The following is a 24,320-nucleotide window of genomic DNA, read 5'->3' on the forward strand; positions in this document are numbered from 1 at the left end:
GATGTCACTAAGAAAGATATTTCAACTAAAAAAAGAAAGAATTCTTAGTATCAAAAATAAGGATGCTAATTCAAGTAAGCGGCAGAATTTGATTTCTGAAATTATTTTACTAACTACTATGATTTCCTATGTTTCGGTTACTCCAACCCGTGTGAAAGGTGCTCTTCCTTTTTGTACTGGAAAGTCTATGCAATTCCTCTTTATGCCAATTTATTTTCTCTAAAATAAGGAATGAGGTAGACCTTAATCCATTAAATCCATAATTATTACCTCAGTGTTAAAATAACTTCATTTTAATAGATTCCATTAATTAATGATTTTTTTTTTTAAGGAATAGACATGCAACTTTAAAATTACACTCTACATATTATAATGCCACAAAATCTGCCATTCCCATATGAATTATGGCCAAGAACTTCTAGAAAAAGATAAGATTAATAGTTACAGATGAGGATAAAAGTCTTGAACTTCAGAAGATGCTCATTTGGTGTTTACGAGGCACGCATATTTGGAAGCATCTTTTCAGCCATTGACTATGTTTATTATTTGTATTGTGCTCTCAGACAAGAACCAAACTAGATAATTAGTGAATAGGTAATTTTTTATAAGGATGCTTGAAGCCATTGTTCATATTATTGTGAAGACAGAAAGCAGAAGGAGGTTGACACTTCTCACACTTCATAATTAGTCTGTACAAATTTGCAGTGACATTCTTTCATAAATAGGCATAGATATTTCTCTACTATTTAATATATTTAAGTAAAAAACACCCAAACAAGCTGATACATGATTAAGATTTTTGTAATATTACTGCCATAACAACAGATCATTATAACTACAAATAAATACAAATATCTAATGTTTTTTCACAGTTGTTCAATTCAATGATAAATGCGTTTCTCTCCCATCCCACCAATGTCCACATTTCAATTCAAACTGCAATGAATGAAGGTTTTATATCTTATTTCATGACAGATACAACCAGAATTGCTGATCTGAAAGGACAAATGCCTCACAGATTAATTCACTCTGTATGTACTGTTCAGAAAGATTGATGCATCTGCAAAGAGCTGTGTGGAGCTAACATCCTCCAGATATGGGATTACTCTATAAACAGTAGAATTGGACTATGGGTTTCACTTTCATTCCCAAAGCATGTGGCAACTGAAAGTGGGCTGCTATAGCTGCTAGAAAAAGCACAGAGTCTAATTTGAGGTTTCCTCAGGAAAAAATAAGCTTCTGGGGTTGAGTTACCAGTCAAATGTTGACTGTTGCATCTGAAGAGCCACACTTGACATAAACAAAGAACAAGGGATAGATCCTACCTCAAGTTCATGGATCAAAAGACCTCATGGTTTGGGAAAGGTGGGTGTGCTGGTTTTGACTGGGATAGAGTTAATTTTCTTCCTAGCAGCAAGTATGGGGCTATGTCTTGGATTTGTGCTGAAAACAGTGTTGATAATACAGAAATGTTTTCATTACTGCTGAGCAGTGCTCACACAGAGCCAAGGCCTTTTCTGCTTCTCACACCACCCCACCAGTGAGTAGGCTGGGGGTGCACAAGAAATTGGGAGGGGACACAGCTGGGACAGCTGACCCCAATTGACCAAAGGGATATTCCATACCATATGATGTCATGCTCAGCATATAAAGCTCAGTGAAGAGGAAAGAAGATGGGGACGTTTGGAGTGATGGCATTTGTCTTCCCAAGTAACTGTTAACGTGTGATGGAGCCCTGCTGTCCTGGGGATGGCTGAACACCTGCCTGCCCATGGGAAGTGGTGAATGAATTCCTTGTTTCATTTTGCCTGCATGCGCAGCTTTTGCTTTACCTATTAAACTGCCTTTATCTCAACCCATGAGTTTTCTCACTTTTACCCTTCTGATTCTCTCCCCCATCCTGTTGTGGGGGGAGTGAGCAAGTGGTTGCATTGTGCTTAATTGCTGGCTGGGGCAAAACTGCAACAATGGGGTATTAAATTTGTAACTCAAACTCCCTGGAAAAGTTTTCATGTATATTTGGGCATTTCAAAGGATGTTCAAAGTTCTACGAGGGGGAAGGGGAGAGAGGGGGAACCTTATTGAAAAACTAAGTATATTAATAACTTTTTTTCTCTGCTCTTCACTAATAACATTTTATTTTATTTTACTTTATTCTATTTTTACAGTGAGGTTAATGGTACTCTAAAAGGATAAGTGGCTTATGTTTTCTGGGGTTCTCTGAATTATTTTGATTTAAAAAATCATATAAATCTTTGCAAAAATACCTAGGATCTGGACATTTACTTCTCTCTCATCAGCATTATTAATACATACTTATTTATAAAAATTCAGCAGAATATTTTGCTGCAATTGAGGAGGAAAGCAAACAGGAACCAGCACAGGCTGTCACAGCTAATTACTAATTACCTAGCTAATTACTATTACATCCCATAGCTAATTACTAAAAGTACTTAATAAATGCAAATACAAAACACTTCCTAGAAAACCATTCAAATTCAAAGGATTTTGAAAATCTTACACTTTATGTTACGCATGGACAGTAATTCTGATATTCACAGTCATAACATCATAGTTGCAGCCAATTTCTACACACAGACAGAATTTACAATTCTTCCTTCCCAGAGGGAAAAAACAAAACAAAAAAACCAAAACAAAACAGAGACCCGACAGCCAATCAACGGAAAAACTAAAGATTGTTCAGAGTTTCCAAATCTGGTAGCCTGACGGAGATAAGACTGCTGCAGCTCCCTGCTTTTAATCCATGATTTAGAAGCAGTAGAGAGGCCGTGTGCGTGTTCCCAAGAGGCACATGCACAGATGCAACACATACACGCAGCAGGTGACACACAGATAGAAACGCTCAGCCCTCAAACGCAAATGGTACAAACAGCCTCATCCTTCTCCAACTGATCAGGAGGAAGGGTGGTTTATAGTTGGAAATATACGCACATACTCAACATGGATCCCTCCTGTAACTTCCTTAGCCACTTGATCTATCTAGTAGCTGGCATGTGGATCCCTGGTTTTCACACTTGCTGGCACTGGGACATACAAGTCTGAGGCCTGCAGCTCCACTCCAGCTGCAGGTACAGACCTCCTTTTAATACTGGACCCACTCGCACACCCCCACTCAGCCCAGCACACTATGGATCCCCCAGTAGTTGGCCTTACACACTGAGCATATCCAGTGACTGACTCTGGACCCCCAATGGCACCCGCACGCATGTGTTATGAGCCCCCCAGTAGCTGGCTGTGGCACCCAGGCTGTCCTGGAGCTGGCTCCTGGCTCCCTGGTCTCCCCTTGCCTCACGCATGGAGACACGCAGATGCAAACAGGCCTCTCAGCCAGCCCACAGACTGGTCTGGACCTCTTGGCCTCTCCAAGAGTTGACTCGTGAGCCCTCTGGTCTCCCCGGTATCTGACCCAGACTTTTGGCCACATGGATACCCAGGACCCAAGCCACTCATCCGACTCGCTGGCTGCTCCAGCTGTTCCAGCCTGACACTCGGTAGTGATCCCACACTGACATATGCACCCATGCAATATGCACACACATTCCACGCTCTCCAGTTTTCTGGCACCACAGACACACAGGCCCCTCTGGCCCATGGTCCAGCTCCAGTTGCTGGCACTTAAACCTCCACGCACACATGCATACAGATAGAGAGCCCCTTTACACAGGAAAACAGTTATAAATGGAGCAAATAAGATACAGGACAGACTGTGCTGATCAAGCACAGGACATGACCAGACAACGGTGCTGAGCAAGAGCCTGTTTACTTACACATGACTGGCCCCTTTGATCCCCGTATGCCTCTATTTTCCCTTGCTTTTTCCTCCCTAATCCATCTCAATCCCTCCCTTTCCCTGCCTATGGTCCTTCTTCTAAACGTCCAAGAATAAGGATGTTTAGGCAGCACTAAGCTAGAAGCAGAAGACTTCTTAATATGAGTATTCACACTAGAGCTATGAACAGCTTGATGAACATCTAATATGAACATCTAATAGCTCCAAGAAGCTTTACTGACAGCAATAAAAGATTTTTAGGCTTCACAAACATTACATTGTCATGAATGTTGGGACCTTTCTCTTTTTCCCTGTTTTGGCCCTTCTTTCTTGTAAAGGAAGTTTGTGCATGTCAGTGTGAATTCAGAAAGCTTCCAGATAAAATATAATTAAGATGGAACTGAACTATTGAAGCCTTAGGAAAAATAGGTCACAGAAATGCTTGCAAATTCAGAGGAGTGATGTTTTTAGAAAATGAGTCTTAAACCCCAGAAATTCAAAGTGAAATTTCATAGTGAAACACTCTATCCTTCAACACTTTCCCATCATTTCCAATATTCTACTTCTTTCCATTATATCATGCCAAATTAAATTAACTGTTATTCTGCAATTATAAAAAGACAACTTATCAAATAAAAAAAGCTTTCTGCAGTTTTTTTCACTGTTTCACGGTCTACTTACCTCATAAGGTATTTATTCTTTTGCCATTTTAATAGACTAAGGTATCAGAATCATTTTCATATTCTATACACATATTAAAAACAGTTTAAGTTCATAAAGTATTATTAAATCCCTGTCAAACCCTAACGCTTGGAGAGTGAAAATACACTCCCATCTGCTTGCTTTATAACATAGAAACACTGAGGTAACAATATTATTTTCTTTTGTGATACAGACCTGATACTGAGAACAGCCATTATGATTGTTCACTGACTGAATATCGGGTCGAGACTACAAGTTCCACATCATTATAGAAATAAAAAATATAGGCCATTGCCTCAGAGTGCCAAAACAGAAGTAGAAATTTAGACCAAGGTTATATTTCTAAGTAAAACAAGGGCAGAGAGAGCTTGAGCACTGTACCACTGATATTCCATACCTCTTAGCTGCTAACTAACGTGTACCCCAGAGTGTTTTTAGCCTGTGCCAGCCAGTACTCTGCCAGACTGCACTCACACGTGGCTGGGTAAAGGCACGTGCCAGCAGTCCTTCCCGAAACACAGTATGTCTGAACAGGCACCCATCAGGTTTGCCTCCCAGCACCTTATATAGTCCTCTAACATGACCCTGTCAGGCTTTGCACTCCTAGGCCTTTCCACCATGAGCTCAGAAATTTATAGAGTAATTTATGTTGAGAGAGACCTCGGGGGGTCATTGAGTCCAGCCCCCTGCTGAAAGCAGACCCAACCTCAAAGTTGGCTGAGGTGGCACAGATACTTCTCTTGTAACGAAGCAAGCATATACCTCCAAGTTCTACAGAGATTAATGTATACAAGCAAAGACACGTAAATGTAAAATCATTACAATGAAAACTACTTCCACTATACTTACTTCACTTCAGCATATTTTAAAAATCATTATTCTTCCCTACAGTTAAGTGTAGGGATAACTATATTTCATTCTTTCCCCTCAGTATTAAAGTTGTGATATAGATAGGGAAAAACAATTACAAAATTCAGATGAAAAAATTACTTTCTTAAATTATATTACCCCATTATTAAGGAATATAAACGTGTACTAAAATATATAACCATAGTAATATTTAAGATAATGCTTTTCAGAAAATCCAAAACTTGTAACAACCCCCATCCCCAAAAGAGATTTCTTCCCTCTTTAAAGAAACCAATTTGGATTCATTATACATAACTTGCACTTTGTGGAAAAAAAGAGAGGGCGATAAATAGACTTTAAGCATAAATATTTCAGCTCATTCTACTTCTTGAATCATAGAATAATTTTTCAGTTAAATGGCAATACAGCAGTTTTATAAATACAAGAATGATATTAATTTATTATGGTGTATGTGTTGAAGCACACATTCAATAATCCTCCCAAGCCTATCCTTCAGGCAAAACAAAGCATTTAAAATCATAATGTATTAGGTACACTTGAGCCAATTCCTAAACAGAGGCTTGAAAAGATGAAAAAGTCCTATTCCAGTTTGGCTGAATGTCTCACATCATGACATGATGCAGAATTAATTCCGTACACAGTAGGCTCATTTTAGTACTCCACAAAACATAGCAACTCCTAAATTTCATAGTGTTAAAGCAAGACCTAGGATATAACAGGAATTTAAAAAAAAAGAAAAAAATCCCACCCACCTGTGTTTTGTACATTGGATTTCATCTACCAGACTTAGTTAACTGCAACATATTAGCCAAATCGCACTGACAGAAATATAAAATATCCACCTGTTTTAGGGTCAACAGAGAAATATGGCTGTCCCTGAAGAATACTGTACACTACTCTGGCGCTGTTTCCATATGTAGGGTCATCTGCATCTGTGGCTGTCACCTGTAGAACAGACGTACCTGCATATACAGGAAAATAAAAGTTAATTGATAATAAATATAATTTTCTGACAAAAATAAATATTTTTAGATGTATTTTTGAAACCTCTACAGTCCTCTCATTCTACAATCGAGAGATTAATATTTATACTCATTTGAAAAAAAACTCTTCCTCTTTCTCTCTATATATGTCTGTGTAACTTAATTACATATATATAAACATAAATATTAACTGCATACTGTGCCACTAAGTGGGATAACTTATGAGTAACACTTTGTAGAAAATAAAATGCCTAAGTACTGCACAGACAGAATAGAGACAAGTGATTGTACGTTTTACTGTATTTTTCAAGATATTTAATGATGAATCTTTTTTTGCTATCACTGCCCAACACTTCATATAAGAAATCAGTAAATGAAAGATTGGCAAGTTAATAAAGGTTCAGTCTTCATCCCTCTTGTTTATCCTTCTACAGACATTGCTTTCTACAGAATCCCTTGGCCCAGTATTAAAATACTGGAATAATAATAACAGAACAGGCTGCTGGCGTGTAATTCTGCATCTGAAAGTGGCTTCTCAGTTAAATTAACCACTGAGGCATCACCTCCACTCTGGTGTGTTCAATTTCACATCTTAGTTGTGAGGAGAAGTTCGCTTTTGAATTGAATCCCTTGATCTCCCTCACTTGTACTTTGATTTGCCTCCTGGAACAGTTTCAGAGCATGCTAACTAGATTCCTTTGGATGAAACTAGACCAGTAGATGCGCTTTAGCAGCACATCTGATTTATTCTGACTGCTAATGGGCATTTAGTCTCAGAGACCAGACAAGAGCTAGTCTGAAAAAAGACCTCCCAAAAACATATGGTGTGGACATCGGATCCTCAGTTCCAACTGTTTAACTTCAAAGATTGGTTTCCATTGCACAGAACAGTTTGTTAATGTGCATGCCCTCAGTCTACAATGCGAACAGAAACACCTAAAACCATGGAGTCTCACTTCGAGTACGGCAAAGCAAGGGTGCAAATCTTCGCAGATTTGGATTCTTCGCTGTTTGAGAAACTATTCATTCATTTGTGCCACACTAACTTGAACACCAAAAGTTGGTTTTTTTGTATCTCTGCTGGAGATTCAGTAAAAGGAATGGCAAATGTGTCTGCATACTTAAATATAGTGTTCTCTGGTCTCTGAATAGCCAAAATGCATACAATCTCATAGACAAATATATTCACACAGCAGATATAAGGATACCTTGATGAATTGACGTTGAATATTGTAATAAAATCAAGCTGGAGCTAGTAGTCTGTTCATAGTTATTCAGGAGTTAATGGTAAAACTGACTAAATTACTGTATTTGGGGTTATGTGGCAAGGTAAACAAATACAAATTAAAGTTAGTGTAACGTTCTTAAAATGTTCTAGGAATCTATTCAGTCATATTTATTTGCTACCTAAACTTAGAATAAGAGTTCCTGCAAACCACATCACATCACTTCAAAGAACAGAAAATGCATTTTTTTCCCCTATTCTATGGCTTATCTAAATACTGTAATGTTACATTTCTGTAGCCCAGTTTGGCAATAATTTATATCTTGAGGTGGAAAAGCTGTGACCTTTCTATCTTCTAGTTAAGCTTGTTGTTTTCAAGGATAAAGGCCTGTCCACACTAATTTGTTGTTTTACCTCTATTCATGGCTTCATTATTTTATGTTGGAATCTTGTGGAATCTTTAAAGATTAATAGGTTACTGATACACAGTGATTTTATTTTTGTTTTTAATTGCATACAACAAAAACATGCCCATCCAATAGGTATAGTCAGTCACCTAATCCAATATAGTCACTCACCTACCAGAGTTTGCTACCCAGAGTGCTGGGCAACTTCTGTACTTTTTTATCTATAGATTTTCCTCCTTCCAGGAAAACAGTTACCAACAGTTACCTAGCTGTCTAACAGATGGAGATCGCATTTGCACTTTTTCGCAGAGTTCTAGAAAATCAAGGTAGGTTTTGGAATGGATGAACAAACAGATTTTGGCTATTTCAGAAGAAGAAAATACCAGAAATACCAAGATTTCATGGTTCTCTCATTCTTCAGAGACTTTCTTCTCTCCTCTCCTTATTTTAAAAGGTAGGGGATAGAATCTGAGTGCTTGTATTGCTCATTGATGTGGGACAAAGAAACAGGGCTAGTGAAAGACGGTATCTCACATAAGCAACTGACAGGTCATTTTAGCATGAATGGAATGCTATTATACCTTAAAATCTGCCACAGTGGTTTTCTAATACATCTGTATCTCTCTCCTAAGAAACACCTGATAATAGTAATTTGGTATTGAATAGTGGCAAAGTGTTCTTCTTCCATCTAAAAGAACACTTAGAATCACAAGTTTTAACTCAACCGCCCACCTCACCTCTCAAACCCTCATTCAGTGCAATGTAGCTCATCACGTGCTTAACTTTTCACTGTATTAAGTAAGTACACAAGCACACTCAGCATCTGCTAAGATATACCTATACCGGCCTCTTGCCCAACTCTTTCCTGATTTGCTGAGCACAGAGGAAAGGCAGCTTGTGAAAGCTGCCAGTTAAAATGCCTTGTGAGAAAAAAAGGTAAAGAGGGTACCTTTACCTTCCAATTACTCCTTTCAAAGTTAGCATCATTCAGTTCAACAACATGACAGATAAATCACGATTCCAAATATATTTGTACCATACAGATCCAGCATCAGTTTTTGCTGTTGAGCTATGTGTAATGAAGGATTTAGGTGGAAAAGTGTACAGATCAGCTGTCTTGCTATTTTTAATGTTAACAATGTTCTGAAGAAAATAATCTAATACAAAAAATAAGGATCTAATTTCCCTGGCGACCTCAAAACAGATACGAACATCGGACCCAGAGGCATACCTTCTATATTTTCTTCACCAACCTACTGTGCAAGTGCCTATCAAGAAAAACTCAAAATTTTGCTATGAAAGCATTTTGACACTCCGGTTAAGCAATAAAAAAGACTTTTTTCCCCAAAGTGGAGGCTCTGCTTATTCAGAGTACAACTACCATTCCACATGATTTCCCGCTACAGTTTAGAGATTACATATTGGGAATTCTGTTTTCTTAGCTAATGCTTCATACGGAGCTGTAAAATATGTCTGTATGCTCTGAACACCACTCTGTAAGCTTTGCCTTTTTTCTGTTATCAAAACCAAGGATCATTTCATTTGGGAATCCAAATTGTAGTTTTATTTCAAAATATCTTTTGTTTTTCTCTTTTTTAAAACATGTTTACAATAAAAATTTTGTAAAGTTATATAACAAAGAAAAGCTGAAGGGAAATACTTCAATCTTTCTCTCTCAAGACAAATTTTTAATGTTTAATGAGGCAGTTCAATAAAACATGTCTGTTGAGAATGCAAATCTGTATGCATGACTTTACATAGTTTGCTGCACTGTTAAAATCTCAAATGGATCAATATTGAACAAAAAGTAAAAGTGAAAAAAAGGTGAAGTTTAATGAACACAGGGATTTCCTGCCCAACTAAACAAATTCTTAAAATTGTCTTAAAACACTGACAAGTCAACACAGTATGTTTTAGTTTCATTCTACATTAGAAAATAGTGATTTCGCCTAGAAATCAACACTTAAAGTCCAGTGACTATATTACTGATTCAAGTCCCCACTGTCTTTTTGTCAGCTATCTTCATTAGAAGATAAAAATCAAACAATACAGGAAGATCAATAGGCACTTCTCATACAAATCATATTTATGAACACCATGAATATTGTCTTCCAGATTATCTGAAATTATTAATACCTCACAATATAATATGCTGGAAAGAAGTTCAGAAAAGTCCAGTATGACTTAATTTTCTAAGTAGAATTTATTGGGAATATTCTTCTCGTGCATGACCTCTACACTGGAAAATTTAATATGCAATATTTCATTCATTTTGAATCCCTCTGAAAATGAGCAATATGGAAGGCTTTTACTGATTGAAAAATGGTTTTATTTCCTTTTACACTTAGATAATGATGACTCTTTCATAAACCTTAAACCAGAGCATAGTTATAGCTCTCAATGAAAGTGATTTTTTTTTTTTTTTACACTGCAGAAGAAATAATTTCAGATATAAACCTTGGTTCTTGAGCCAACTTTTAGGAAAAAAGGTTCAGTGAAGGCAAGGAATAGGTGTTTCCTTTCAGCTCTTTCAGCATTGTACCTAAAGCATAAATAATATGTTCACTTTGTGCCACGGTGAACACTGTGATCTAATATTTGGCAAATAATTTAACATAACTTACCTGTACTTTCTTGCCAGTGACCTAAAAAAAAGAAAAGCCATAAAGGTCCTACAGATTTTACAAGTAGATCAAGAAAGGTTCAACTTGTGGGAAAAATACCCACTAACTTCTTGAGGAGACAGACAGGAACCTGCTGCTGAAACTGAACAGGAAAAAGGAGATCAAAAATATCACCTGCCACTCAGCATGACGGCTGTTACAGAGACACAGTAACCTTGAAAGTTTTTTAAATGACCATGCAAAAAAGTGGAAGAAATTTTTAAAGTAGTGAAGCATCCTTAGGAATTCATGAAATAATAACAAGAAGTTCAGTTATGTATAGACTCCACAGTTAAATGTCAAAAAATGTGCTAATTACAGAACTAATAAAAATGCCATAGAGATCTCCATTATTTGACAGAAAGAATGTATCCTGTGGAAGCAATAATAGAATTAGTCTTCCTGAGATTGCCACAAATAAAATGCTTTCAGTATGCAATAAACACAAACAAATCAATATGGGAAAAAGAAAATAATGATCATAAATTTGCAATGAAAATATAATGTATGCCTACAGCAGATTGCCTGTATGGCGGGATATGAAAATTCAGTTTTATTCACACAACAGGAAAGCTTTGTGGGATAGATATTTTAATGATTTACCTCAGGTACAACCAGTAAAGTATTTCATTTATAAAACATATGCATTAATGCTTTATTTTATCATTAAAACTTCCTTGGTTTACCATAATCCACTCTGTTTTATAACCCAAAAATGTCATCCCAGACTAAATATTCAAATTATTCTTTGGAAAACAGTAACTTGTATACTGTAGTTGTACAGTAATACCAAGATTCAGACTACTACAGAATTATGACTAACATCTGTGTAAGAATACTACATTCTGAGAGGATAAAAAAAAAAAGAACTTTTATAAATAGAATGAACAAATAAAAAATCATTATATTAGCTGCTTTTGACTTTGAGGATAACATTGATTTCCTTTCCACTGTCTCTCCTCCTATGCAGAAAATAAAAGGCTTCCACAGGGGAAGGAAATAATCAATTAATTAAAATAGTCTCCATTAAAGACAAAGGAAACTGAAGAAAGAGGAAGACAGAGTTATGCATTTTTGGAGACAGTCGATAAAGGAAATGAATTTCACATCAAGACACTCTGTGGTGTGACAAGAGACAACTGAGATAAGAGCTTAGATGCTACTGAAATGAACTCAACTCTAACAGTAAAGCTTTGTGCCACAGTGAATTATCAAACACAACTGAAGAGGTTTTGTACAGGCCCAAAATATTCTTACTTGGAGCCCAAAATATTCTTATTACCCCTCACTGTAGTACTTCCCACAAAGGTGTATTGCTTAAATAGTCCTGGTATTACAATATTACTCACAGAAATACCGCCCTTCTGTATTTACATAAATTTCTCTTGGGAATGATATCTGCAATAGTATGCTTAGATGGTTAAAATAGGGAATTCTACATTATGAACATGTATGTTATATGCACTAGCATCACTGTGTAGATGAAATGGACACCTACAAGTTTATAGCTCTGAGAAGTAAAAGAACAGATCAAGGAAGTCAGTATTTGAGAGGAAGCTATGGTTTAAGGGAACAATGAACAATTTGCAAATTATTTTAAGGAATGAAAATATATTTGATCTAAAATCTGAAAATTTTTATTAGCTAGATACTGACCAAACAAGAATGGCTAATAAAGATTGTTCTTCTGGTAGAGGCCCAGAAGAGGCTATTAGAAATAATAATGTTAATAAGTAATGATAATAAAATGTGGCAGGAGGGGGAAATAGAAATTACAAACAAAGATGAGATAGCAATTCCCAGTTAGAGGGAAACAGACTGTGGAAAAAAGAAAATTCATAAAAGGGAAGTTGAAGAGGAATATGGGAACAATGACATATGAAAGAGGAACAGAGAAGGAAGGAAGAGGAGACCAAAGAAAGATGTTTCTCCCTTCATGCATTCTTGTTGCAAAAGGGAACACAGGAGAAAAAGGCTTAGAGTTCTCCACAGCTGGGAACAGACATCTGAAATAGCACACTGTGGGAGGACTTGGAAGAGAGGAGAGGACTGGAAAGGGAGAAAGGTACTACAATACCTACGAAGAACAAAGTATTAGAACAGGACAATTATGATGCAGACTGGTAGACTGTTTTTCAGAACATCACGTATGGAGGACATTTTGAGAAGAAAATCAGGGAACTATTCCTATGTGTCAGTGTGGTGGCTGTGACAGTGAGAGAAAGAATGAAGGGGCATTAATAAAGTTAGGGGGAAAGAAAGAAAATGGGGAAAAATTTTTATATCCTTTTAAAACATGAGATTTGGTAAGCTTCAGAGTCCATTTAATACAATCTGATTTTGCATGGTAGATAGGAAAGGATACCTATTCTCTACTTTATACAAGATTAATGCCACTTAATGAAGAAGCATGGGTGTAAAAATCAGTCTCTGCTTCCAAACTGCCACAGCTCTGAACTCCACGGTTCAGGAATAAGATTTAATATATTTCGGTCTTTCCAGCACTGGTATGATTACTACATGTTTGCAAATATTTCATATACCACACTTTCTGCAAGAAAAGAATTGTAGATGTGTTTGTAATGCACCATTTTCACTATGCATATCTGTAATGGAAGCTGTGGTTTTGGCCTGTTTAGTCCCTCCACACGAAATATTTCTTTACATACTGTGAAACTGTATGCAGTTCAAACAGTATGCAGACTTCCACAAACAGATTAAACTTCCCTCATTACATAATCACGTATATCTGAACTCAGCATAATAATGTCAGGTGATACCATAGAAGATGAACCGAATGCAGACTCCCAGTTTAAAATTAATTTCACCTATCTACACTAGGAAAGTTGTACAAGGTATCTTCCTACCCTACCCAAAATCATTACATTAACAAAATATTATATCTGACTTTCAAGTATGGAACAAAACACTTCTGTTATTTCATATGAGTTATCATTCAAAGTGATAATATGATGACAAACTATTAAGATTCAATGACAACATTCATTCATTTTTGTATGTATGATCAATACTATTATGAGTTGAGTAACTACATGTATTTTAATATTTTTCCATTTTAATTTTTAGAATTCTACTCTGCAGAAGTTAAAGTCTATCACCTGCTCATTAGACAAACAGCAAGGACAGAAGAACAAATTACCTCTTTTTCACTTGGGAAAGTTAGACACATCTTGGACTTGAAAGTAATTTCTAAGATGGGGTGTGTAGGGATTTGGGAGGAAAGGGAAAAGTGTCTTCATGAGGTAACTATCTGTACTGTCCATTCAGAAATAAAAGACAGAAGATATATTTCACAAAGACTAGTCATGACAGTTAAGCTTTCTTAAAAAAACTCTAGCACAAAACTCCTATTTCCATCCATCTATCCTGGACTAGTTATGTAGCTTTGATGTTGAGATATTAGGGAAAACTTATAAACTAATTTCCATACCAGAGAAGCAATACATACAGAAAACTGATCGCATAATGTAGCACCTCAAAGAATAAGAATATCTGAACTACATTTCTAACAAGGAAAATCAAAGATCAGGACTTTTTTTGAATGTCAGTTCACTTTATAAAGAAACTTAATAAAGCTCAATAAACATATGACGCCATGGTCTAAAATAATCTAGAAAACTACTGTTCCTTTAATTCTGCGAATTGCATAGACTACTCATGTAGACATAAGAGAATGCCACAGTGTAGTTGAATGAGGATATACAAATACCTCTTGTTTCTACAGTGCAAATTACCATTTGCCCAGGAATTAAAGCATTCAAGAATAAAAGTGAATCTCCTCTATAGTCATGGTGTGTGTGTACTGTTTTCTTAATGTGAATGTCCTAAGTAACATACAAGGTTGCATTTGATGTCTTCCTATCAGCTCTTCTCAACTGTAATATCTTTTACAGACAATCAGTGATACAATAATGTGTCATAACTTTGTCAAACAATATGTGGAATTTTCACTTGTTAAAAGACTGTTGAATAGAACAATTTGTTTTCCTTACCCATTTCAGACATCTCTGGCACAGTAACAATGTATGGTCCATCTGTAAATTTTGGTGCATTGTCGTTGATATCCTGCACTTTGATAATAAATTCAGATTCAGGCTCGAGTGGCTTGTTTGTCCGTCTATCAATAGCTTGGGCATGAAGCACATAGTGTGTCTTCTGCTCTCGATCTAGGCTTTTGGTTGAATGGATGTCTCCAGTCGTGTCATCAATAATAAATATAGTCCCCGCCCCTTCTCCAGTAAGAATGTATTTGACTGATCCATCACCTTTGTCGGAATTGGAGTGCAGCTGTAGAATATATACACATAAAATGATATAAAATAGCATATTAAATTTCATAAAAGGTTATTGCACATAAGATATACAAACTATAATATTACTGTTTATTTATATTACTACTTAGTTTTTAACCTTCCCTCCTCTTGCCATAATTAATCATGTGCTATTTCTGACAAGTCAATCATTTTGTTCAGGGTCACTTCCAACCGGCATAGTTCATTTTTAAAGCTGGGATTTCTTGGGTTCTACGTCCATTCTAGAAAGCTTCCCTAAGTCAAGAATATTCTAGTAACTAGGGTGCTTTTTATTTTATTTTGGTTTGGTTTTAGTCCTTCTAGCACTCATTGCTAGAAACTGCCTTAAGCACTAAGTCTGAAGCAGTCACACCAAGGACCATTTGCTTCAATGACTGTAGTTAGTCCCACCACCTACGTTATCTTCTGTGGCCCCAAGGACAGCATCATTTACTGCAAAAGGAAACTGCATAGTGTGGCAGTGACAGATGTCTGTCCAGGATTACTCTGTCCCTCAACAAAACACAGACATCTTCTCTGGGTTTTGTTTTGTTTGTTTTTAATTAGAAAGTCACTTAATTTGCTTGTATTTAAATTATTTATAATGAAGTAATGAACTTTGACTGATACTTCCAGCATTTTCATTGTTCTTAACACACACTTCATGCTATAAAATATACATTAAGTATATTATACCCCTCCTGGAGTAGAATAGAGCTTATATTTATTGGGGGAGGTGGGGCGGGGGGGTGAGGAAAAGTCACTAAGTACCCTGGTGTATCAAGAGACAACATGAAACAGCTACTCATTAAGACTCAGAGCTTCTAACTTGACTTTAAAGAATTGCCTGTTTAGATTAAAAATGAACGTGTTCTCTGAGGAGGGGTGATTTTTTGATAGATTGAGAGGCTTGTGGGTTTTTTTTCTTTAAAACAACTTTGAGAACAGAATGTATTTAATGAGGTGCACAATGAGAACAAAGTGATAATGCAGAAATGAACAGCCTCAGGTATTGTGCAGTTATATTGTGATATTAAATCAGAAGCTAAACTTTCTAATTTTAAGAACTCATTCATTCTTATTCTTATCCCACTGCCCTTACTACCTCTCAATATCTGCAGTGTGGTATTACTAGGTTTCTATACAGAATCTGAGCAAAGCAAAAGCAGAAAGCCAGATGTCATTTTTAATTAATGGAACACAAGGTGTCAGTTTCCATACTCCTTTCCATACTTAGTACATAAACTATTTAGAGTTGGATAGAGAAAAATAAGACATTTGGAGGTACAAATCATCTATTTTCTGACTTAAACCAGAAGATACAGAGGTGCTGCTATCTTCTCACTCTCTCCTTGTACCTTTTTTGCCAGGCCTTTGCCAAGCCTTTGCCTTGCCTTCAAAATTATCTAGCTTGCTGTTTGTAAAAGGAGTAAGCATATGGAGCTCAATGACATTTTTCATTTTGTGTATTAAATCTATGAAGTTATGGTGTCACACATAATTTATATCCTGTTCTGTAGGGGATGTTGGGAGGGAAAGTCTAATAAAATTAAGATTGTCAGCTCATATAAACTTCAATGTAACTTCAGTCAATGCACCATATACTTATCTGAGCCACAAGAAGATCTGACTGAATAACCAAAACAGAACTGGGTCACCACTGTGAACCCTTTTCTTTTTATTTTGAGAAAGACAGAAAAGAGGAGAAGAGAAGAGAGGAGAAGAGAAGAGAGGAGAAGAGAAGAGAGGAGAAGAGAAGAGAGGAGAAGAGAAGAGAGGAGAAGAGAAGAGAGGAGAAGAGAAGAGAGGAGAAGAGAGGAGAGGAGAGGAGAAGAGAAGAGAGGAGAAGAGAAGAGAAGAGAGGAGAGGAGAAGAGAGGAGAAGAGAAGAGAAGAGAGGAGAGGAGAAGAGAAGAGAAGAGAAGAGAAGAGAGGAGAAGAGAAGAGAAGAGAAGAGAAGAGAAGAGAAGAGAAGAGAAGAGAAGAGAAGAGAGGAGAGGAGAGGAGAGGAGAGGAGAAGAGAGGAGAGGAGAGGAGAAGAGAAGAGAGGAGAAGAGAAGAGAGGAGAAGAGAAGAGAGGAGAAGAGAAGAGAGGAGAAGAGAAGAGAGGAGAAGAGAAGAGAGGAGAAGAGAAGAGAGGAGAAGAGAAGAGAGGAGAAGAGAAGAGAGGAGAAGAGAAGAGAGGAGAAGAGAAGAGAGGAGAAGAGAAGAGAGGAGAAGAGAAGAGAAGAGAGGAGAAGAGAAGAGAGAAGCAGAGAAAGGGTCTATTTGCTTGGCTTTGCCTTTATAGGACAGCAGGACAATCTCACACCATTCCTTTAGAGCAGTGATGGGCTAAATTCTGGTTACGTATCTTCTTATCCTCCGAATAATACTGTATTCTATTAACAAAGGAATAATTCATTCAATGTAAAATGCCAGGGATTCAAACTGCCTATACAGTCAAAATGTTCTCTGAAGTGATTTAGTCCTAAAAACAAGAACAGTAGGTATTCTGGTATTCTAACCCTGGTTTGCTGGTATTCTAATTTTTCAGAACAATCAGAATAGTTTTTCTCTTGCTGCAGGTTCCTTTTTTGATAAAATGATTACTAAGTGTTAGTGCTTACAAATGTTAACATTTGCCTCAGAAAGACTGTCTCTAATTTATGGGGGAGAAAAAAAAACCCAAGAAACCCAGGAGAAAACATCTATGCCAAGGAAACGACAAATTTGCTGAGTTTATCAAGCTATAAGGAACTCAAGTTAAAATTATCCCCAACTGAAGACGACCAGAAGAATCCCCGTCCTCATTCTCTCCTTTTAACGCTGCATGCATATATGTAAAAGCATATTCAGGTATACCATATAGAGATCCCAGCAAAAATACTGTATTCATAACTGGAATTATGAAATTATGAACCAAATATGAAATTGCTTACATAGGCAAGAAATCAACAGAATAAGGAACTGCTGTAGAATTTAAGAAGTAAGCTTTCTTCAGAACCCCCAAATCTCAACACAGACACAGTGTTCCAATACCATACTGAAAAAAGGCGCATTCAGAAATTCACTGTGATAGCATGAAATGCATGGAACATTTGGAAAAATTAATAACATTAAATATTATTTATTGTGAAGAAACAACTATTTCCACTTGCCATCAGTGAAGAAAATCCACATACATTTTGAGACAGAGGGCTTTTATACCTAACAAGTAATAAAAGTTTAGAAACACAAAAGATTCTCAGCTGATTGCACAGCCAACCATTTATATATTATTCCTTGTGCTGGTTTTGACTGAGGTATAGTTAATTTTCTTTGTAGTAGCTAGTATGGGGCTATGTCTTGGATTTGTGCTGAAAACAGCATTGATTATAGAGAACTTTACTGCTGAGCAGTGCTTACACAGAGCCAAGGCCTTTTCTGCTCCTCACACCACCCCACCAGCCAGGGGGCTGGGGGTGCGCAAGGAGTTGGGAGGGGACACAGCCGGGACAGCTGACCCCAACTGACCAAAGGGAAATTCCACACCATATGACATCATGCTCAGTATATAAAGCTGGAGGAAGAAGGAAGATAGGGACGTTTGGAGTGATGGCGTTTGTCTTCCCAAGGAACCGTTACACGTGATGGAGCCCTGCTGTCCTGGAGATGGCTGAAGACCTGCCTGCCCATGAGAAGTGGTGAAGGAACTCCTTCGTTTAGTTTGTTTGTGTGGCTTTTGCTTTCCCTATTGAACCGTCTTTATCTCAATCCAGGAGTTTTCTCACTTTTACTCTTCTGATTCTCTTCCCCATCCCACTGGGGGGAAAACAAGCAAGTGGCTGTGTGGGGCTTAGTTGCCGACTGGGGTTAAACCACAACGTTCCTGCTAAACATCATGTTACCCAACAAACTTCAATTGAAAAATGCAGGCAGGAATGTCACTAGAAGGAAATTATCTGGGTATTAATAAACACTGAATGCCTCAATTATCCACTGGGTCTTTTACCGTGTAGTTGTAAGTCAACAACTGAAAACAAGAGAAAGCTTGGAGAATTTCCTGTTTCACTACTGCCTCATATTTCTTATATTATCTGAAATACAACACTTTGATTTACACCTTTTCATTTCTAATGCTAAATTTTAAATTCACATAGGAGAATTTTGCATAGCACTTCTACTGCATAACAAAAGGGCCTTTCCTTTGTCAGTTGGTTTATATTTCAGTTTTTCTGTAAAGATTAAATAACTGTTTGTCTTCTTTAATATTTCCATCTCAGTACAAATTGGCCCAAGTAGAAAAATATCAAGGCTTCTCTCAAACACTTATTTGCAATATGTGTTGTGCTGAAGAGAGCCCCTGGGAATCCCTGCTTAAGACAATGCCTACCAGATTAATGAGAGATTCACATCCCTGAGCATGGTGCACTTCTTTCTTTTCCCTGCGTACTATGAAATCTTCTCCACAACAGGTGGTTTATCCCACAAAAGCATTTCTAATTAGAATAAATGCGATTCACCACTTAGGTTACAAATACATGGTTTGGGAGTCTATATTTCTGCAGCTATGTCTACAATGATTTATAAAAGACACCAAGGGAGCAAAATCTAGCTGGACAATAGTGAACTCTCTACTTGGGACTGCTGTAACTATTTCTATTTCAGATTAATTTGACAGAGAAGGGGATGCTGCTAAGCAACATAGACTCAAGCCAATCTATATTCTATTCACCAGTTCAGACCTAACTTGTGTGACCTGGGGAAGTCATCTCAGCCTAGATCCCTACAAAGGGTGAGGACATTTCATTTCAATGAGATGCCACCACCTCTGCCAATGACTACTGCAAGAACATGTATACGCTAGAGGATGAGATACTTGCACACTGTAGTAATGTGAATAAATAGCTTAGATAAACACAAAATGTGGTGTTATTTTTTCCCCTGCTGTGCCAGTCAGACAGAAAGTTGGAACGTTGCGGGAGTCTCTTAATTTAAAAAGAAATACAAATGCATTGCAAACTGAAACATGATTACTCATAATGTTGAGATGAAAATAGCATTGAAAAGAAATACAAGGGAAATACGTCAAACATTAGAACACAGCGCTCTGATTTGCCTAGTTAACCACTAGAGACTAATACAGCTTGCACTCAGCCCTTCCAAGCCTCCCCAGGGGTCCCCCCACCTTGCCCATGTCTCAGAACCTCACTGCAGCCCCACGGGGCCACCAGCGATGCTGCAGCAGGGCCGGTCTCCAGCTCCCCACAGCCCTGCCCTGCCTGGCCATGGGCCCCACCAAGCTGGGCCCACCTGCGGGACCAAATCCCGGCCTGACCCTCATGCCCAGGGAGGTGCCCGATGCCTGGGGCTGCCCAGTGGCCCCAGGCTGCCATGCTCCTGGCCTTGCCATGACCCACCTGGGGGAGCCCCCAGTCCCCCAGCCCCGGGGAGCTGTCTCACTCCATTGCTCCCTGACAGCAACAGCTCCAGTCCCCCAACTTCCAGCCAGTGCAGGCTTCTGAATTCCTTGTGGAAATACCATTTCCATCTTAAGTGATGCGCTGACTTCTGAAAACATTACTTATTCACTGCTGATTTCGTTATGCTCTTAACAAGAACATATCTATTAAATATTCTGAATCTGTCCACAACCAGAAGCTGCCAGAAAGTATTTAATTTTCATCCCCTGTTGGGTATTATCCTGTCTTTATTTCTCTGAATTTTTAGGGAAAGAAGAAACTGAAAATAATAGCTGAAGAGTATATCTGGAATGTCACCTTTATCAACCCAGTGGGCTCCACTTCTTGACATATTTAATAACAGGTTGGATTCAGGATGATTTATGATGGTTCCTCAATCTTTAACTAGCCTATATCAGCAGTGTATGACTGATTTTGCAGAATAGCAACCAAGGTGTCCTTGTTTTGCTAAGGCTTAAACATTTTTCTTCCATCAGTCCATTTAAATACTTAACTTTCTTTTAGTACTCCTGCAGAAACTGTAGAAGGTCTACATTTTCCAAAAGCATGATTTGAGGAGATATACCAGACATTTCAGTTAATGAGTTTTCTTTATAGTCTTATAGTAATTTTGATACTAGGAGTCTTTAAATACGTATAATTTGATGCACCAGCATATTAACTGCTGTAAAGTGAATGCACAGACTGTAGGCTTATTGCCTAATACAGTATTGTTACTGCTAGTAACCGAAAAGCAATCAGGTGGCTAAAGCCTAACTGCAAAACCAAATGATCAGGTGGTTATTGCTTAGCTACTGGCCTTATTCACTACCCTTCATCTTTGTACATCTTTTAATTAATTGTTTTAGTTAATGCTTAGCCACATCACACATATAAAAGCAGGGACCAACGGGAAAGAAGTACACCAATAAGTACTATAAAATATAATTGGGCTACCAATAAATTCTTGGATCTCGATATATGTGCTGTTCTGTTGAAAAAAAAGTTATTAAGCGATTCAATTACATATGCTAAACTCAAATCTGAGGCTGATTTGAAAAAAATCAATAACTGTTGCACTAGCCTAATAAATTTAATCAGAGTAGAAGTGGTTATGTACATATAAACTTAAATTATTTTGAAATAACTGCAGAGAATTAACTTAAAACTTACAATTGAAAAATAACAAACAATAAAAATAATATGCACAGAATTTCAAAAGCAAAACCTAAGTTCTAGTAGTGACACTACCATTATGTCTTTTGAATGAAGTATTGTTTTCTGTTTGGGGAGCAGCACATTCTTTCAAGGAGAGCCACAGAACCTCCCCTTCTCAATTCTGTTGTCATTGCCAGCCAGTTTAACCAGACAAGAGGGCCCCAGCACAACACTACCACAGCGAGGTCTGCCAATGAGTGCCCAGACTACAGGAATGACAAAATTATTCCCAAACAACATGAGCTATGAGCTTTAGCAAAGCATAGGACAATATATTAAAAAAGAATTCAGGCATGTTACTTTACTTTTGTTACGTGGAACTGTTTAATGCTTCACTACAAACATCAAAAAGTAGATATGTATAAAGAATTAATGATATAACACTAAAACACTGAGTGAAGAATATTTTAATCTCTCTAATAAGAGCTGCAATCATGTTGACTTCCTTTGATGTTTATGTAGACACAACATGTAATTTAAAAGAAATGATACAATAACTTAGTAGTAGTAAAAACCGCATATAAAATTATTCTGAATGGTGCACACTGCAAAATCAGAGTCTAGCTGATACTACTGAAATGTTCATTGTGCCTATGCAGTAAAAGCATCCTCAGATTTGCCGCAGACTTGCTTCCTTTGGTCTGAGCTATAAAATATGTTTTAATGAAATATACTGCTCTGGGCAATGTCACACCTTTTGATGGAATTCTCAGAGAGAATCATTAGCCCAGGAGATAACTGTGTTATCCATAGCAGTGTCCACAAATTGAGAAGAAGCTATTCCACATCCTTGTCAAACAGAGGAAGAAAATACAGAATTGCAATTGCCCCCATCTGCTGAATGGGTTTTCTGAGATAGAAAAAAATAATTGGATTGCAATCATCCAGGAAAAACACAACTGAAACAGTATTAACTTCACAGTATAACACTACTGCATACAAACATCTGTTCTTGCAAGATGTGCTTATCTGAAGTCCGCTCCTTTGCTGCTGCTTTTGGGGAGACTGGGTAATGGCAGAAGTATGCAGGTGCATAAGCAATCACATCTGAAATAACATCAGGTGTACTAAAGCTGACACAAGTGGTCAACATTAGCTTCTATTTTCTCTCTGTACAAAAGGAGGACTCCAGTGAATGGCAAGAAAAATAGAAAATGGAATCCTAAAACAAAACAATAAACATTTATGTATAAAACTGTTGTTTTGTTTTCAAAGAACACTACATATTTTTAAGAAAAATAGCATCCAAAATTGTACTTTCAGTGTACCATGTGTCTAAATCAATACAGAACAAAAATGCTTCCACTCTGCTGAAGTTTTCATCTGAACTTTCTTCACAGCAGTAAGCTTTCATTTCAGACATCTTTTACTTGGGCAAATGCTACGATGGGCACAGAAACTATTCTTTTTTTCAAGAAAGTAGGATTTACACAGCACATTTGTTTTACACGTTTTAAAGAGCTGGACAGGCATCCTGTTGCAGAACATGCCAACCAAAGTCTTCTAAAAGTATAAATATGTAAATATACTTGTTTGCAGGTCCCAGGGCTAAGTGACTACAGCTCATTAAATAATTACTCTAAAACACACCTGAAATTAAGTTGCTCTTTTTGTGTGGGTCTTATTTGAAAAAAGGTTCTATTTAAACAGAAAACAAAACAAGACTCCTCATTCCCCAGTACTGCTCTATAGCCAGAAAAGTTGTTTCAGAATGGAAGCACACTATCTTTAACCCATGCTCTGCTGATACTTATGCAGAATGGCCACAAGATATTAGCGTAAGACAGGTGCTTGACTCTGTCATATCATATTGCCTGTACTTCTAACTATGTAAGGAAAATCATAAAAGGTCTTAGTTACAGAGCTTCTGGGTTTTTAGATCTTGCAATCTCCTTAAAGGGCAAGTATCATTATGTCTCTTTCAAAGAGGAGTAATCTGAGTTTCACAGACTTGAACTACAAAATGTACCCAGAAATAAGAAAACAATTCAGATGTTAAAAGTCCCAACTCAGACTCTGGTCTATCCAGTTGTGATACCGTTAGACAATGCTGAACTCTGCAATTCCCAGAGACAGTGGGAGGGGATGGATTCCTGAAGCCATACAAAAATTATTCCTGGAGGGCTACAGAATTTCAGAACATTTAGAAATTCATCTTTTCCTTGCCATCAGAAAAACACATCAACATTAAAAAAAAAAAAAAGGTAAATTAAACTATGAGAGATGAAAGTTAAGGTTTTAAATGAGTGCTTCATTGTTACATTCAGCCAAATAATTTTCAAGATCTAGGCCAGATTTCTGCTACGTTTGTTTGTATTGTAACCAAAAGTCTAGCTTCCATGTGTATGAACAAGTAATTAATGCATGGGTTGATGTTATATTACTTCATAGCATTCTGTTCTGGCTATACATGACTCCTTTCTCCCCTCTGATGATGTATGTCACTAAGCCATGCAGAAAACAATTTCATGTTCTCTAGCATATTTATACAATTGAGTGGTCTTCAGTTTTCAGCATCTCACAATCACTGCCGCCAAAAACTCACTTCATAATCAATATATCTGTAATTGTGGTAATAGCTTAAATGCCTAGATCCACATAGAAGAACCATACATTTGACTTAAGTTTGAATCCAAATTCCTGGAGGATACACTGTTACTAAAAGAAGCCTTGGCCACAATACATCACCATTGGAAGAAGAATCTTTTGGTTTAGTTTGTATTGTTA

The 24,320-nt window shown here is 37.3% G+C and overlaps 1 protein-coding gene across 5 annotated transcripts in view; it reads right to left on the reverse strand.

The window, feature by feature from the left end:
* CDH18 (cadherin 18) overlaps positions 1–24,320 on the reverse strand; it is a 581,148-nt gene that overhangs the window by 129,444 nt on the left and 427,384 nt on the right. For all 5 annotated transcript variants that reach the window (XM_054817515.1, XM_054817514.1, XM_054817518.1 and 2 more), the window contains 2 exons: positions 14,654–14,948; positions 6,205–6,324 (listed from right to left, as the gene is read on the reverse strand). In XM_054817515.1, coding sequence (XP_054673490.1) covers positions 6,205–6,324; positions 14,654–14,948 — 415 coding nt within the window. The remainder of the gene's footprint in view (positions 1–6,204; positions 6,325–14,653; positions 14,949–24,320) is intronic.

This window comes from Grus americana, chromosome 2 (genome assembly GCF_028858705.1).
Source record: "Grus americana isolate bGruAme1 chromosome 2, bGruAme1.mat, whole genome shotgun sequence".
Classification (NCBI taxonomy): domain Eukaryota; kingdom Metazoa; phylum Chordata; class Aves; order Gruiformes; family Gruidae; genus Grus; species Grus americana.